This window comes from Pistacia vera, unplaced genomic scaffold, assembly GCF_008641045.1.
Source record: "Pistacia vera cultivar Batoury unplaced genomic scaffold, PisVer_v2 Contig609, whole genome shotgun sequence".
Lineage (NCBI taxonomy): Eukaryota > Viridiplantae > Streptophyta > Magnoliopsida > Sapindales > Anacardiaceae > Pistacia > Pistacia vera.
Window position 1 is genome coordinate 567,046 of NW_022196456.1, and position 17,801 is coordinate 584,846.

General features: G+C 37.7%; 3 protein-coding genes across 3 annotated transcripts; 2 read left to right on the top strand and 1 right to left on the bottom strand.

Moving 5' to 3' along the window:
• The first annotated feature begins 7,558 nt into the window (after nt 1–7,558).
• On the top strand, nt 7,559–8,942 carry LOC116110611 (pyridoxal 5'-phosphate synthase-like subunit PDX1.2). Its single transcript, XM_031396832.1, has one exon. It carries the CDS (start codon nt 7,821–7,823, stop codon nt 8,733–8,735), a length of 915 nt encoding a protein of 304 aa, XP_031252692.1. The 5' UTR covers nt 7,559–7,820; the 3' UTR covers nt 8,736–8,942.
• A 337-nt stretch (nt 8,943–9,279) lies between these two features.
• On the top strand, nt 9,280–10,686 carry LOC116110609 (pyridoxal 5'-phosphate synthase-like subunit PDX1.2). Its single transcript, XM_031396830.1, has one exon. It carries the CDS (start codon nt 9,705–9,707, stop codon nt 10,656–10,658), a length of 954 nt encoding a protein of 317 aa, XP_031252690.1. The 5' UTR covers nt 9,280–9,704; the 3' UTR covers nt 10,659–10,686.
• A 102-nt stretch (nt 10,687–10,788) lies between these two features.
• Nucleotides 10,789–13,331, bottom strand: LOC116110610 (mitochondrial arginine transporter BAC2). The gene is made up of 2 exons (XM_031396831.1): nt 12,533–13,331; nt 10,789–11,701 (listed from the first exon to the last, which is right to left on the bottom strand). Exons 1-2 carry the CDS (start codon nt 12,764–12,766, stop codon nt 11,009–11,011), a joined length of 927 nt encoding a protein of 308 aa, XP_031252691.1. The 5' UTR covers nt 12,767–13,331; the 3' UTR covers nt 10,789–11,008.
• Between the last annotated feature and the right edge of the window lie 4,470 nt (nt 13,332–17,801).

The following is a 17,801-nucleotide window of genomic DNA, read 5'->3' on the forward strand; positions in this document are numbered from 1 at the left end:
TTTTGAAATGTGTAAGAGGCACGTGTGAGGCACGTGAGAGCGATTTTAATTGAAAGGGTACGGATGGGATGGGTGGTGGTGAAGGTGGAGAGAGAAAACGACGACGGTTTGGTGGAGCATGAGACCCTGGGAGCAAGGGGGAGTGGATTTGATTTGAACTGAGCTTCACCCACCGTCGCTCACATGGTGGGGCCGGTTTGTGTTTCTTTATTTTTTTTTGGGATTTTTTCGCGCTTGACTTGTATTCAAAATTCGTGCTTTGGAGGGATCGAACAAGGAGGTGACACGTGGAAGGGATGGACGCATGTAACATGGATTCATGTTGCTTAAGCATGCAGTGATTGGATGAGGAAATATAGATAGATGGATGGATAAAGTCTCCGGGCGGTGTCGTATTAATGTCTAACAACTAACGTATAGAACACTTTGAGAAATTTATTAATTAAAATGTGTTGTTACAATGACAACGTCCATGATAAAGATTCTATAAAAAGGAAAATTACTTTATGGTATGAGTATTATGTGTGATGTTATATGAAAGATTGCATTTCACCTTTTATTTCTCATTCCAACTAATTGTCTTTAAGATATTTTTATGCATTATGTCAACACTACATAACACATTACTTAAAATAAAATATTTGGAATTTCACTTAAAAATTGTAATATTATTAAATATTTAGAAACAATTTTATATCAGCGAAATTATGCTGTGAGGAAGGAAGAAGTCTCTAACATAAATAAAATCATAATAATATAATCCATGGTTTTAAAACCTGGTCCAACTCGACCGGTTTAACCGTTTGAATCGGGACCCGAAGCCTTCGTCAAGTCAAGTTATCACTTTCAACTATTCACCCTAAACCCTAAAATTATGGATAGCGATCGGCAAGCATACGATGACAATTGTGTTGAGACTTTTGGAGAGGGAGTATCGATGAGTCCAAAGGTGGCAAAGAGAGTGATTTCTAATGAGTGAATCAACTGAAAAAGACAAAAATCCCCAAAACAGCAGGCTATTGTCGACGATTGGCAAAGTGAATGAGGGAGGGATGAGATGAGTTTTGGCTTGAAGGCTGAGGGGAGTGTTCTCGTGGTGATGAGGAGTATTTTCATCACTGGAAACAGGCTCTATTTGGCCTAGGTTGTTGACGCCGGTAGTAGTGTTTGAGGTTTTTTGTAGGATTTCAAACCTATAGGGACTTATAATAATTTTTAAAGGTGTTTTTGTTGGATTTCAAACATTTGAACATGCTAACGTCACCAGTATCAAACCGTTTAACTGGTCAACCCGAAACTCAACCACTTTGCCAAGTCTCATCCCAGACCAGGTTTTAAAACCTTGATATAGTCTTAACTAGGCAGTTAATATGCGAGTACATCTCGTAAAACACACAAGTTGGCGAATGTATTAATATAATGTCACTAATTTTGATATTAGTATTAAGGTAATGATGAAGATAGGAAGTTAACACATTAAAAGTGATACTTTAAGAGGAATTGAGATAACACATTAAGAGTACAAAAGTGATACTTTAGAGAGAGATGATTATTTTTCTCTTCATTCTTCTAAATATTTATAGTAATTTGATTACTTAATGGTTAAATAAAGCTAATAATGATAGGATGTATCATCAACTAATCTTATAAGGTCTTTCAAAACAATTATTTATTTTAATGTAACACATCACTTGAATTGAACCTTATTCAAAAGAGAATAGAAATTTACCATAAGTTTTAGTGCAATATATATATATATAAAATTATAATTAGGGTGTCTGGGTCAGCTTATGTACACTTTAACTAATCCCCTGAGACTTTCGAACTATTAGTCGGATAAGAGCCTCAATAATTACCCCTATTAGCATAAAAGAAGAAATTCAAACTCAAAACACTTTGAATAATACACATAAAAGTTCTTATCAAACCGTTCAGCCACCCTTAACTAGTTAGTTTCAGTGCAATATTTATATCTCTCACGAATGCATATCCCTATAACATTAGTAAATTAATGTTACATGTTGCGATTCCTATAATAATATTATAATCTCTTTCCATTATCAACATTGATACGATCTTGTTGGAAAACCCTAATATTAAATGCATTGCTACAAGAACAAGTTGCAATAAGAAATTATTACACATTGAAGTATGGTTTACATTAAAATCTATGGCGTTGGTCGGTGAGCCCCATCTTGACCGTACGATACGACGACTTTACATGTGATGCCCTTGTACTTATATCCTCCTTTGGGAATTTTACAATTTTATTACTTTTTGATTTCATTTCAATGCTGACTTCCTATAAATAGATAAATTTAATACTTTAAGTGGATTAATTTTATATTATTTTATATAAATTGTGCTATGAATTCATGATTAATGACCTAGTTAAAGAATGTTGATTTGTAACAACCAACCATGAATTTATGATCTAAAGATGATAGATAGTGAGTTGTGACAACGAAGGTGTAATTTGTAATATGCACTTGCGAGAATTTAGCGAAAACTTGTTTTATCACAATTGGTAATCGGTAAGCTTTATACAACTCTCTTTCACATTTTTTTTTTTTTTTAATGATTGACTGTGTTTGGTAGACTTTTTAGAATAATATTTTCGAAAAAATTGAGTTGGGTTGTTATTACAATAATAAAATTTGAATTTGAAAATGTGTTTAGTAAATTTTTGGAAATATTTTCTAAAAATATTTAGATTTTTTTTAATCTCATACATTTGTTAATTTAGCTAAACACCTCTACAATAAAAGTTTTAAAATTAACAAAAACACCCCCACCCACCCACCTAATGCCGACAGCTGGCCACCATCGTCGGACGGTGGCCGAAAGTGCCACAATAGCGCATGACTGACTGATCTGGCTGTTAGTGCTGATATGGAAAAACGTCAATCTACGGCCAAAGATCTGGTCGTTGATGATGCTAATATCTTGGCCATCGTTTGGCTGTCAACAGCACAATCTTTGGCCGTAAATCTACCTTTCCGGTTAGATTCATAGTTGATTTGCCCAAAAAGCCAAATTGGCACATGATCGACTATCTCAGCCGGTTTACGCCATTCCAACAGATTCCGGTTACCTTCCAACGGTGGTGGTCCTGTTGGGAATATGTGGGTGGGGGGAGGTGTTTTTGTCAATTTATAAACTTTTATTATTGGGGGTTTTTAGTTAAATTACAAACTTAGGGGGTTAAAATCTAACATATTGAGTTGAATAGAAATGTTGAATTTTAAGAATATTAAAACAAATATTGTTTGAATAAATTGGACAAGATAGTATTCTAAATAGTAACCAAACATAGCCTAGATGATTTTAAATCAAAGATAAATTAATAATTTTAAGAAATTATGTGTCAAACTGTGGTGTCATGTCACATTAATTTGTAAAGATAATTTATATCCAAGTTTGTACATAGAGCAAGGACATGTTCCCACCAAAGATTAGTGAAATGACAAGTTTTCACCCTTGATTTCTTTTATTCAAGATTCCACTCTTAAAATAACACCGTTATTGACTGAGAATCTGACACAAGTGCAACGGTGCTATTACCAACTTCCCTCCGATATTCTTTTTCATCTCCCCATCCACATCTCCAACCACCGAGCCATTGCCATTGCCACCACCACCTAGCCTTACTGCCACCCGCGATTGACACAAATGCAGAGGGTACAGGCTCACACGGCCTCACACGCCATACTAGCTGGAAATGGTGTGACTAGATTTGGTTGTGGCTTTTTTACAAATAGATGGGGCGTCAATGGGTGAGTGGAAAACGGTCAGCTTTTCAACAATCTGATCTCCCAAAATTCAACAAATCAACTCCAATCAATAGTCAACAAACTCCAAACAAAAACTCCTACAAAATAACTCCACAACAACTCCAAAAATAAAAATCAAAGCACCCAAAGTAAATAACAACACAAAAGCAGTCACGTAAATGGCTAGTCGCGACTGACTTCTGTAGTAGAGGAGGTTGTCGAACCGGTCGTCACGGCCACAAATTAAACCTAAATACCGTAGTTAACGTAAGCAGGGTCGAATCCACAGAGAGCAAGACTAATGACCTATATATATTTGAGTCACGAAGAGAAATTGGCAAATTGATTGATTAAAACTAAGGAACTAATTAATTGAAGGAAATTAAAAAACATCAAATAATTGCTAACTAAAACACAATTTAAAAGCGTTGCCGCTACGGATTCGGTTTGACTCAAGACCAACTCTCACAATTCCTCTCCTCGCTCTTCAATTTCCTAAACCTACAAGCTAGACAAATCAATAAAAACATCTCCCGACAATCTAGGTATAATCTATCTTGTCTCTCCTTCGTCTTAGTTACAGATCGATTGGTTAAAGACTATCATCAACTAACCAAAAATGATAACCCTTAAACACCACTAGTTGGTTCAACATTAACAAGTACAACCTATCACTGTTATCATCCAATCAACTATACACAACAAATGCATTCTTAGTAGAAATGATATTAAACGCTAATACAACTTGATTGCACTCAGTATTGAAGCAATTTAAAGTCATAATCAACATTCAATGATCTCAAACCGACATTCAATTATGCGAAAAGTTATATGTCAACAAACGTTCTCAATGGACATTATCATTCACATCAAGCATCAGAATATATTAAACATCACAAACAAACTGAAACGAAAATAAATATAATCTAAATACAAGAACCTAACCAAATATCCAACATTCGGGCTCATCCACTAGTCGAGAATTGCCGAGAAGATCCATGAGTGTCGATCCTGATCTCCCTACACCGTAACGGCAACTAGAGCTCAGCCGCTCATGGTGGTTCAACGAAGGCTGAACGGTGGAAACAGCTGGTCATGGTGAAGAGGAAGTAACCGATAAACGATGATGCGAAGAAGGAGTGAAATGACCAACGGTAGCCCGAATACGAACAGTCGCACTCGTGGGAAACGTTAGTTTTTCGGCTAGTCTTCTAGCAAATGGTGGCGGAAATGGATTCGAAGGTACCGATGGAAGGCTCGGTGATGGGGAGTTCAAATCAGGTCCTGGAGATGAAAGGTCGCTAGAAAATGGCCTAACGACGGCTGGAATGCGAAACGACTCGGAAATCACGTGAATCACGACGATGAGTGTGAGATTGAAGATCGGTGCAAAGGGACATGAACCGTCACCGAAGCTTATCGGAGAATGTGAAGGGTTTTGGTGGGCGGCAGCCACCATCTCGACCTCGCGTTGAATTTTTATACAAAATATGGAAATTTCCATTTGGTCCCATGATTGAAAGGTGACAAATCAACCCCAAGTTTTATGACAATTTGACCCCTGAATGGCACAAATGAGACAACATCAACCCTAGAAAATAAATCACATCCTAATATCAACTTACACAACCAAATTTCAATCCAAACATGCCAAATTAGTAAGAAACCTCAAAATATGATTTTTATACATAAATTCATAATTTATCTTAATTATCTCAATATTATTTCATTTTAATCACATATGGTATTTTTCACCAAAATAGAGTCACTTTCATGACTCTAACAAGTCATGGGTGGCAAACGACTAGGGGGTGGTTTAGAGGGGCGAGGATGAGGTGGGTTTAGAAGGTGTGAGGTGGACTTTAAATGGCGACGACAAAGGAATTTTGGTGTCCAAACGGTCAGAAATTGGATGAAAACAGTGAGTTTGCATAAAAGTGTAGAGGCCGTTGGATGGCGATTTGAGGGTGCGTTAGGTGGAAAAGAGAGGGATTTTGGTTAGGGTGATGTGAGGTTCAGATGGAAGTCTTTGAGGTTCGGTGGTGCTATCCGACCAAATTAAGCTAGAAAACGACATCAAATGGGTGAAGATGGGTGTCATGGGAAAACGTGTGTAACAACCTTCGAAGTAACGAGGACCTCAGTCCTAATTTTGGTGGTTAGAACTGACGAGGAGCCTATTGAACAGTTGGCAGCGGCGTCAACAATGTAATGGGTTGGAAATCAGAGGGTTTTGTGTTTGGAATGACAATTTTACCTTTTAATTGTTACATTAACAATTTTCTATTATTTAAGGGTGGAATATGGTATAAATAAAAGTAGAGGTGGAAACTTGCTCTTTCACTAATCTTTGGGTGGGAACATGTCGATTACTCTTGTACATATACGTTAGTGATTGCAATAGTTATGATGAAGATTGTAGTTAAATCTTTTCCATTAATCGTTTACTTTATAGATCTTTCCAATACCATATTAATTAATCTCGAAAGAACAAGAATTAGTAGAATGCAATTCTTTCAATATAAAGATAAAAATCATGTTTCATTTCGATGAATAATGACTTAGAAAATGAACATTTATTTGTAAAGCCAACCATAAATTTGGAATTATAACGATTATCATAACAGTTTTTTTTTTTTTTTAAATATATAAAAATCTTTCGATCTCACGCTGTGAAACTGAGTTGAAATTAGAATTCTTATTTACCTCTATAATATTTTAAATAAAAAATAATAGTCTTAATAGTCTTCAATCAAGAGTTTCTATCACACATCCTGTAACCAGGTGGGTTAAATCATTATAATTAGAGTAAACGACATATTCCCACCGAAGGTTTGACGATCCTAAGTTGGTACCATAGTTCCATTTATACCATCCACCCTTAAAGTAATAGGAAATGGTTAGATATAACGGCTCAGGGTAAATGGTCTTTCACAAGGAGGCGCACATTAGCAGATCGTCGCCCCTAAAAAATCCGCGCACATTAGCAACATCACCGCCTTGTTTTTCGCTCTTTTCGGCAATTCTTCCACCCAAAATCACCCTTGTCACCACCATTGAACCCTCATCCTCCCTCTACAAAATCATACCCTTGACAACCCCTCATCACCCGCCGATCTCCAGCCACGACAGCCACCATATGCGACTGGTTTTCGTCGGTGTCCACCGTGAAGGCCACTAAACGTTGCTGGGACATAGGGGTTTTGTAGATTAGAGAGCTGGTTCAGTGGTGACGTCGAATTTTTTGTCACCGAATCGACGGAATCCAGCGAAGAACGACCAAACTTAAGTGACGGCACCGGTGATCGGAGGGCCCAATGGTCAGGAACCAGAGCGGTTTTGGACGACAGATGATGGGGAAGGTGATGGAGTGACCAGGGGTTTCGACCATCGGAAATAGCCCAGATCTGGTGAAAACCTAAACAGTGCACAATTCATTGAGGGTGTAATTAATGTAATTTCAAAATAAGATGGTTACTTTATAATTTTAGTAATTTATGGGTTAAAATATAATTTATTAATTTAGGGTTAAAGGGCATTATGGTAATGGTACCCTCATTATCCTAAAAAATATTAACAGTGTTATTTTAAGGATGAAAATCTGGAAAAAATGAAACCTGTGGTACCAACTTGGGGTTTCGTCAAACCTTGGGTGGAATATGTTGTTTACCCTATTTAATCATCTAAATTGACCCATTTTCCTCGTTAATCAATCTCAAAAGAACAGGAAATTGATTTTTACAAACATAAAAAACCAGTAAAGAGCAAGATTTACTAATAATATTCTCGCATCGCATCTCTCTGGGAACGGTATGGAAACGAAAGGTATCGAAGCTTCTACAATTTTCGTTCCCCCACCGACTACGTCTACACCCACCTTCAAACTCCGCAGAATCTTCTCGAACTGACCCACTTCACTTTTTTTTTTTTTATATATTCTCTTCAAAGCAAACACACGCGCAAATACAAACACTCGACCCCAACTTCTCTGACTACGCCCATTTTCATTTTTTCACTTCGTTCAGGCATTTTCACAAACACCTTGCGATGGCCGAAGACGGAGTCGTCACACTCTACAACGGCAGCGCCATCACTGACGCCAAGAAGAACCCGTTTTCGATCAAGGTTGGCCTTGCTCAAATGCTACGTGGCGGGGCCGTTGTTGAAGTCTCCAATGTGGAACAAGCCAAGATCGCTGAAGCTGCGGGAGCTTGTTCGGTAATGGTGTCTGAGCCTACTAGACAAGGGATTAAGCGTATGCCTGATCCTTCTCTTATTAAAAGTATCAAACAAGTGCTTAATTTTCCTGTAATGTCACGCGTACGTGTTGGGCATTTTGTTGAAGCCCAGATTCTTGAAAGTATTGAGGTTGATTATGTTGATGAGAGTGAGGTTTTGGGTTTTGCTGATGAAAGTAATTTTATTAATAAACATAACTTTAGGTGTCCATTTGTGTGTGGTTGTGGGAACCTTGGAGAAGCTTTAAGGAGAGTGAGGGAAGGTTCAGCTATGATAAGGATACAAGGGGACTTATATGGGTCGGGTAATGTGGCTGAGACTGTTAAAAATGTGAGGTCTGTGATGGGGGATATCAGGGTTTTGAATAACATGGATGAAGATGAGGTTTTCGCGTTTGCAAAGAAGATTGCTGCACCTTATGATTTGGTGGCTCAGACTAAGCAAATGGGGAGGCTGCCCGTCGTGCAGTTTGCTGCCGGCGGCATTGTGACGCCTGCAGATGCAGCGTTGATGATGCAGTTGGGATGTGATGGTGTGTTTGTGGGTTCAGAGGTTTTTGACTCCCCGGATCCGTATAAGAGAGTGAGGGGTATTGTGCAGGCTATTAGGCATTATAACGATCCCCATGTGTTGGTGGAGTGTAGTTGTGGATTGGAGAATGCGATGGCAGGGCTTAATCTTAATGAGGACAGGATCGAACAGTTTGGTCAAGATGGCGTGTAATGAGTCTTGATTCAAGTAATGTATCTCTCTTGTATGTTATCAAGTTTACAGTTAAGTTTTTTTAGTCTAATGTAGAGAGTATACCTGGTTTTTCTGTCCTGTTGCTTGTTGTTGTGTTTACTTCTTTGTGATTCTTGTGGTCCAAAATGTTGTATGGTGCATCTCATTGTGTGGAATACAGGAAGGAATTAGAATAAAATCTTTTTGATTGATTTACGATATAAGGATAGCATTTATAAATGATTATAACTGTGTGCTTATTTAGTAATTACATAATTGTTTATTAGGCCGTAACAATACAAATAAATGCCTCCTACCTACAGGCTTCCAGGTTGAAGAGTCAATTTTTTTTCCCTCACGATAAATGCTGTATGGTTCGCACAACCGGAGCTATATTTGTCAGTGATAAGATTTCATTGCTTAAATATTCTATGGTTTCTTGCTCTGCTCAATTTAGATTATGATAAATGTATGGTTGCTTAAAAAAAGTTATTTCATACAATTTATCTTAATTGACAATTTTACAGTGGTCATTTCCATTTTTCCTTTAGTTGTATTTTGTTCCATTAAGATTGGATGACTAACTAGCCAAAGTAAGAAATCTGATGTTGGTTTTTGGAATAGAACAGAGCAACTACATTTGATTGGTTACTTACTAACGTCACCTTCAAGCTCATCCAAACCTGTTTAGCTTCTCCAAGTGATACCTTCCCAATTCCACCTCCTATCTCTATTCCTACCCCATGTTCTATATGTTCTCAGTGGTAATATAAAGAAGATTCTTTTATAAAATTTGTAACATGTAGAAGATAAATTCTTTTTACATTTGATTGGTTATTGGTTAACTCTGACTTTGATCTATTCCAAGCATTGTGAACTTTCCCAAGAAATATACTTGATGCCTACTTTTCCCATGTCTTACTCAATGGTTTTGCATATTTTCAATATCGTTATAATGGGAGGAAATCAATGATCTCAAACACAATTAATCTCCTCCGTACTTTCTTATCACCTCTTTCACTTTACAAATATTTTGCAATGGCTGATGGTGCTGTACCTGTCCACAACACTGGCACTATGGTTGAGGCTAAGAGCAACCAAGTCATTGCCAAGTTGGGACTGGTGCAGAAGCTGCAAGGCGGGGCCATTATTGAAGTCACTGACGTAGAGCAAGCCCAGATAGCTGAGGAAGCTGGAGCATGTTCCATTGTCATTCACCACGGGATATCTCAGCCGAATTCATATCTCATCAAGGATATCAAGCAAGCAGTCTCAATCCCCATAATGGCCAGAGTTCGAGTTGGGCATTTCGTTGAAGCACAGATACTGGAAGCAATGGGTGTTGACTGTATTGATGAGAGTGAACTTTTAGGTATTGCCGATTCTGATAATTACATTAATAAGCATAAATTTCATGTACCATTTGCTTGTAAATGTCAGCATCTTAGGGAGGCAATGATGAGAGCAGCAGAAGGTGCAGCGATTATTTGGCTGCACGGGAGCAGAAATGGGTGGAATTCATCCACATCGGGAACAATTGTCGAGACAATTCAGAATGTGAGGTCAGTAATGAAAAAGGTAAGAAGTTTGACTGATGAGGATGAAGATGAGGTTTTAACATTTTCAATGAAGATGGGAGTGCCTTATGATATTGTAGCCCAGACCAAGCAAATTGGTCGGCTTCCTGTGATGCAAATTGCAGCAGGAGGCATCCAGACGCCTGCTGATGCGGCACTGATGATGCAATTAGGCTGTGACGGGGTGCTTGTAGGATCAGATATATTCAGCGGTTTGGATCCATATCGGCAAGTTCGGTCAATTGTTCAAGCTGTCAAGTATTACAATGATCCGTATGAATTGATGGGGATTTGCTTTGGTTTAGAAGATGTTGAAGCAGGCAGTGAAGTTGAATATTTGGGGTAACTGAGCAAATGGTCCATTTCTGGGCATAAAGTTACCTTGATTCCAAGTCTGTATACCATTTACTTGTATGATGTTACAAAAATATTACAGAATAAATTTGTTGATTGTTGAAATCTTGTATAGCAATGTCTTAATAAAGGAAAAATATCAGATTGGCAAGGATTGCACACGGGTACAGAATACTTTATTTAATCTTTTTTGGTGGTAGATATGGTTGTGAACTTTGGCTACCACTCAAAATATACACCATATATCAAATTCTTGATTAACCTACAAGTTACCTATTCTTGAATTTGCATATATATATATATGGGATATACTGTTATGTAATTGGCGAAAGCTTAATGTCTCTAGATTGTATTTTCTGTTTGAATGCTTCCATTATTGAATAAACACCTCAAAGCAATCTCATAAGCAGAAAATATAGCTCCATTCACCACAAAAGCTCTTGCAACTGCAGTTCCGAGTCCTCGCCAGAGCACACTGTAACCTTCAGCTTTTACACTCTTGTTAAAGCAATCAATGATGCCATTGTATTTTTGTATGGAAGATGGTGACTGAGCTTGCAGTCTGGTCTTCGCGACATCAAGCGGATAGCAGCAAACCCAGCTAGCCACTCCTGCTAGCCCTCCAGCCATCAGCATTGTTCTTAGGCTTTCCTGGCAGTTCTTTCTGCAGCCAGGGTGGAGCTGCTCCCTCATGTACTCGTATGACCAGAAATATAAACCATGAGCGGGTGCATCTCTGAGGACCGTGATGGTAAATCCTCGAAACATCCCTTTTAATCCTTCTTTTCGCAATATGCTCCTGGCAACGTCTACGGGACCCTTTTGGCGATCTGCTTGATGGGATCTTGCATGGTATGTACTCTGCAACTGCAGGCGGATTTTTACCAGTTCTACAGGGCAGAGGATTATGCTTTGAATAGCTCCTGTACCAACTCCTCCCAGAGCAACACCTTTGTAAGAAGGAGGATCGTTGGCAGGAACTGATCTGTCAAGTGCTCGAGAAAGGATAGCATAGATCTGAAAAACCATCGCATTCTGCCATGTCCGAAATTTTTGTCAGTTTAGCACCAATATATATATTCCGAAGACAACTTCAGACATTCTTTCCAGAATTGAGCACAAATTTTACACTAAAAGGCACAGCCCTTTTAACATATTCTACTCGGCACTCAAAATTTTAATATCTTCGTGTATGTGCTTGATGTTAACTTCTTCAATAAGCAAGACATATTCCATTCATTTATCAAACTTTGGACCCCTTTCAAGATAGAGGGATGAGGCCAAGCTTCTCCAGTTTTTGTGCAAGATCATGAGTGACAGAGGCAAAGGCTTCATGTGTTCTGGTGAAAGTAAGATCGGAAAAGACATACCATACATTGATTATCTTAATTATTAACCTTTCGGTAACTATTGGATTCACATTTATTCAAATTTTGGGATTTAAACTAACAATTATTAAAGGGTGATGGCATTATTGATCAAATAATTTTCCTATTGTAAGTCATATTCAAGTGTTTGGCAAAGGCTGGTAATTCTAGTCGAATTCCTGATTAAGACATTTCTAGTACGAAAAACAAAACATCTGTCACTTCGACAAGCATGAAAATTTAGTCCAATTACCAAAAAGATTCTAAATTCAAACAAGAATCATGGGATCATGCAAACAACTTGGTTGTGAAACACTTTATCCAATTCACATCCATGTGATCCTCTTAAATTTTAACATCCAATCACTTTCACATTCAAACAAATCTCACAACAAACCATGAAAGATCATACAAAACAACCAGTAAATCAAATAATTAAACTAACTAGAATGAAAAGATGAACCAAAACAGACTATAGCAGAGAGGGTATTAGCAGTACCTGAAAGGTGACTGAAGCTAGTGGTGCACCCATGCCTCTGTAAAGAGCTTGAGGCCCTTCAGTGGCCACCAATCTGCGCAGAATGTTAAAGGCTGAGCCAGAATTGGAGTTTTGTTGCAGAATTCTTACGGTGTCAAGAGGATAACCAGCGAAGATGCCGGCAATTCCACCAAACCCTCCAGCCACAAACTCTTTTCCCCAACTACTTGCAAGAAACTCTGGCCAGAAATCCATTATGCTCTCTATCTCATTCTCCAAAACAAACACCAAATCACAAGTTTCCTTGCCAACTTAATATACAAATATATAGAAAGTTTATTACTTTTCAAAAAAAGATTTATCAAAGTTGATAACTTTTACTTCCTCAAAAAACAAATTTCCTTTTTGGGGTTCTCTTCACAAATTCATCCAATCTTTCAATCTCATTAATTATTTGTAGAAGTAAAGAAGATGAAACAAATCAAGCTCTAAGCCTTTTCATTTCCAAGAAAGAAAGAAAGAAAGAAACAGAAAGAGAAGCAAAACGAAACACCAGGCTCAGAATTGCAGAGTTATCTTTGGCATTGTAATGAGAAACTTAAGACCGAAACAAAAGCCACCGGTCGCTATTTTGTTGGGAGTTTAAGTGTAGGAAGAAACGGCCAACTTCCTCTTTTCGGACAACCAACAGCATTTTGCCACGTTGCAGCACCTTGTCTGCTGGGTGGTGGGTGCTTTCAGCCTAGTGTTAACCACATTTCTCATTTGCCCACTTGATATTGTCATCAGTGTTTACGTGACATGACATATCTCACTAAGGAAAGGAAAGGCCTTTCATATTATGCATATGTTGAATTAATGATTTATATAATGTAAGTTACGTATTCTTTTCCTCCTTTTTCCATATCTATTTTATTGATATAAGTTATAGATGAGGATGATGATGAAGAACCCAATATTGTTCTCAAGTAAAAAATGTTAAGTCATGGGTCATATAAAGTTTGGAACTTTGCTATGCTGCTTGATTGCGTATAAGTAGGGTGAAGAAGATTTGTCTTCATGTGGCGTAGTAGGCTAGATTTGTTACAGCTTTACACCTTTTGTTAGGCAGAGTGAGATCAGGTCCATTGATAGAGTTGTTAATTGTGTGTGGGCACCAGCCATTGACAGTGCCACTTCATCACCCAATAGGAGTTTGGCACGTAAGATGAGTTAAGTGAGGAATCATGTGATGTGATCTTGATGTTAAAATGCAGAGACAAGAGCTATGTCAGCTTGTGGGTTCTTTAATAATTGGGTTGGTATGGGAAATGGGAATGAATGTTAGGTTAGCTTGTGATGATAAGTTGATCTTGGTATCAGCATATTATCAGCATATCAAAATGAAGAACACTTATTTTCTTTGGAATTAAAATGGGCCTCTATGAGCCACATATCAGTCTGACTTTACATAGCCAAAGAGTAGCCTACCTAATCCAATAACCCAGAAAACAACAAAGCTATGGACACCAGTATTTGCACCAAATATGTGAATCAGTCTACGTGTCCCCTGAACTCACACCAGCAATCTAGATATATGGTTAAACAATAAATATTTTTCTAGTGAACGGTCGTCTATCAAATATGGACGACTGTTCACTTACATGGACTCCCGTCCATATTATATGTACGGGGGTTCATTTACTATAGACGGACGTCCCTCTTTAAAGGACGCCCGTTCATAAGTAAAATGCAATAAAATATTTTTATAAAAATTAGAGACGGTCATTCATCTGTTATAGACGACCACCATTCATTTTGGACGGACACCCACAAATAAAAGACGCTCATCCTTAATCCAAATATGAAAATTAAAAAAAAAAAACCTTTGGGAACAACCGTCCACGTTTGGACGGTCGTTCGTAAGGAATAGTCGCCCGTCCTTTATTGTGGTTTTAAAAAATAAATAAAAACTTTGAAGTTTGTTCAAGTGCCCATGGTGGTCGACTCTCTTCCTTCACATGGTCCAATTCCTGTGAAACTGATCGAACGGCAACATCAAATGAGAGCACATGGTGGTCACCATTTGGCCCCAAGTTTACTTCTTTGTCATCATAAATTGGGCTGCCATTTGGCTTTGGAGAGAGTTGCTTGTGGTTCTTCCTGCCACTGAACCAAAAAGGTGGTAAGGGAGAGGCAATTTGGTGTTTGTTCAAGTGCCTAGCATTATCAGACCCCAACGGACTCTGACCCAAATCAATCCACAATGAGTTGTCTGACGACTCATCTTCACTGCAAACTGGACTTTTCATTACTTCCCCGACAGAGATACTCTAAGTTTCCCCCAATATGGTGCTTGTTCCATCCCTGTCAGAACTATTATCCTGATCCATTTCCGTATCAAATACATCTCTCACCTGAGCAGATGTGAATGCACCAGAAAAGGCTGGCAATTGAGAACCTGGGCGAATCTCGGATGGTTTATCACCATTCGCAACAACCTCATTATCTTCAACTCCAGTTAATCTATCCAGATCATCAACAGAATCACTAAGAAGACGAAGAAGAAGAAGAGCACAGATGGGGAATGAAGACGAAGAAGAAGAGAGGAGATGGGGAATGAAGACGAAGAAGAAGAGGGTTTAATGTTTTAAAAAGAATTGATAGCGTGATATTGAAAGTGTTGAGTCTAAGGAAAGTGATAATGACAGAGAAGGAGAAGGTGGGAATGATAATGATGATGATGAGGAGGAGGAGGAAGAAGAAGAAGCGGCAAAGGAGGAAAATGAGGATGAAAGTAAACCTGCAATTAAATGGACGGAGGTTGATCGGAAGAATCTCATGGATTTGGGGATTTCAGAGCTTGAAAGGAACCAATGTCTAGAGAAGCTTATTGCGAGGAGGAGCTCGTAAAAACTTGAGACTGATGACTGAGAAGAGTCTGATAGATTTAGAAGGCAAAACCCATTCTTCCATTTAATGTTCCACCTATTGCCACAACAAGACAAAACCCATTTCAACAAGACAAAACCCAAATTTTTTATTTTGTTTTTTAAACCAGAATATGACGTCCGTCCAAACATAAGGGACGCTTGTCCATAATTTATGTTCAGACGTCCTTATTTTTTTTTTTTTATATTTAAGTTAAAGATGAACGTCTCTTATTTATAGACATCTGTCCAAAATGAATAAATGATCGTCATAATGAATGAACAACCATCTCTAATTTTTATAAAAGTATTTTATTACATTTTACTTATGGACGAACATCCTTTAAATGAGGACGTCCATCCGTAGTAAATAGACCTCCGTCCATATAATATGAACAGGAGTTCATATAAGTGAACGGTCATCCATATTTGATGGACAACTGTTCACTAGAAAAATATTTATTGTTTAATCACGTGTCTGGATTGCTGGTGTGAGTCAAGAGGACACGTAGACCGATACACATTTTCGATGCAAAAATACCTGTGTCCGTAGTTTTGTTGACCCAGAAAATATTGTGTTGTAGTGCCTAATTTGCATCCTTACTGCACATTGGCGTGGAAGATGAAGGGCAACTAACCATAACAAGTGTTTTCCCACTTTTGCAGGCTTATTCCACATTTGTGGCTTGTTTACCTCAAGGTTCCACAGACATTCAAATAACCGACAATGAGCGAGGGGAAAAAGGGCATTGCAGAGGGTCATTCCAAGTAGCTCTGCAAAAATTCTCCCTGTGGACATGGCAAAAGCATCTGAAACATCTAAACCAAGAGCATCTCCTAATTCTAAAACAAATATTGTTGGTTCTACCAACTATTACCAATTGTAATCGATAAAAAAGTGTTGATTGTACCAACCATAATTGCCTACCTACATGGTATGCAACAACTAATATTCCAAAATCTTAAATAGGGCATGGCAGATCAATCAGACACGATGTCAACATTTGTACCTCATGAGAGCAAGGAATCAATTTTATAATTCAAACTACATGAAAGCATATCATTTCGACACAGGAAAAGCACAAACATGCAATTCAGATTTATAGAGTTTTACATTGAAACAGTGACCCCAAGTTTGGTACTAGACTTAGCATGAAACTACACCATCACATTCACGAGACAAACATAACAGATGTCACACTAAACAAAGTACACTTGATAATGAAATTGGTAATCACGATACATGAAATTGTAGTTTGAATTAAGATTTGGGTTTTGAAACCCTCATTTCTTCCCGCTCTTCTTGAGCCCAGAACCTCCAAATGATCCCTTCTGCGATGCCTTGGCTCTAAGCTCCTTTAGGGCCTGTTCATCATGTTAACCAAATCCCATTAATCTCTTGTCACAGTCTAAGAAAACAACCACTAGAATCGAGAGAACAATGTTTTACCTTCTCCTCCTCCTTCTTTTTCTGAATGTTCACCAAATCATGCTGCATAAAAGCAAACACATTTCATAATATAAGAACCAACAAATTAAGCAAATATTTAAAAACTGGAGAAACCTAAACCAAATACCAGATCTTAATAGTAACCAAAAAGTTCCAAACCAATAAAACAACACAAATTAATACAGCAGCACTTTCAAAAGCATATGCCATGGAGAACAAGTAAAGAAACAGATCAAGACCAGCCTTAAAAATTAACAACTGCATGACAATGGCGAAAACAAACCATCTTTATGAGGTATAGAAGAACCAATAACACCACAACCTTATATGGGGTAAATATTTCCACCTTATATTACATTCATGGTATCTAAAACACCCAATTTACCTAAAAATACTTGAATCCAAGCCTTATGATCAACAATACAAAAGCAATGCGTCCATCTAGCAGAAAATAGCTAACTGATAGTAAAACAATTACAAACTATAGCTAGGAGAGGTAAGACAATTACAAATTATGGGTATTTAATTCATCGAATAAAAACCAGCAAATCATCAGAGGCCTAAGTCAACACCAAAAATACGACTTCACAAATTACATAACAATTTGGCATTCATTAAACTTTTCTAGCAAATCACAAACTATAGACATCATAGCCACACAACAATTAACAACCGAAACAAGGTTTTCACAATTACTCATAACTTAACTAAAATAAAAAGGCATATCAACAGAAGCAGAACATGTAATACAGAAATTAACGAATAATTTATAAAACCAAAAGAAAAGTAATTAGATTAACCTCATCGTATTCTTTCTTATCAGCCTTTGGTTGCTTCAAAGGCTTGGCCTTTCCACCTGCACAATCCCCCCAAAAATTAAGAAAAAATTGAAAAACAAGGTGAGAAATTCAATTGAAACATTAAATTGATC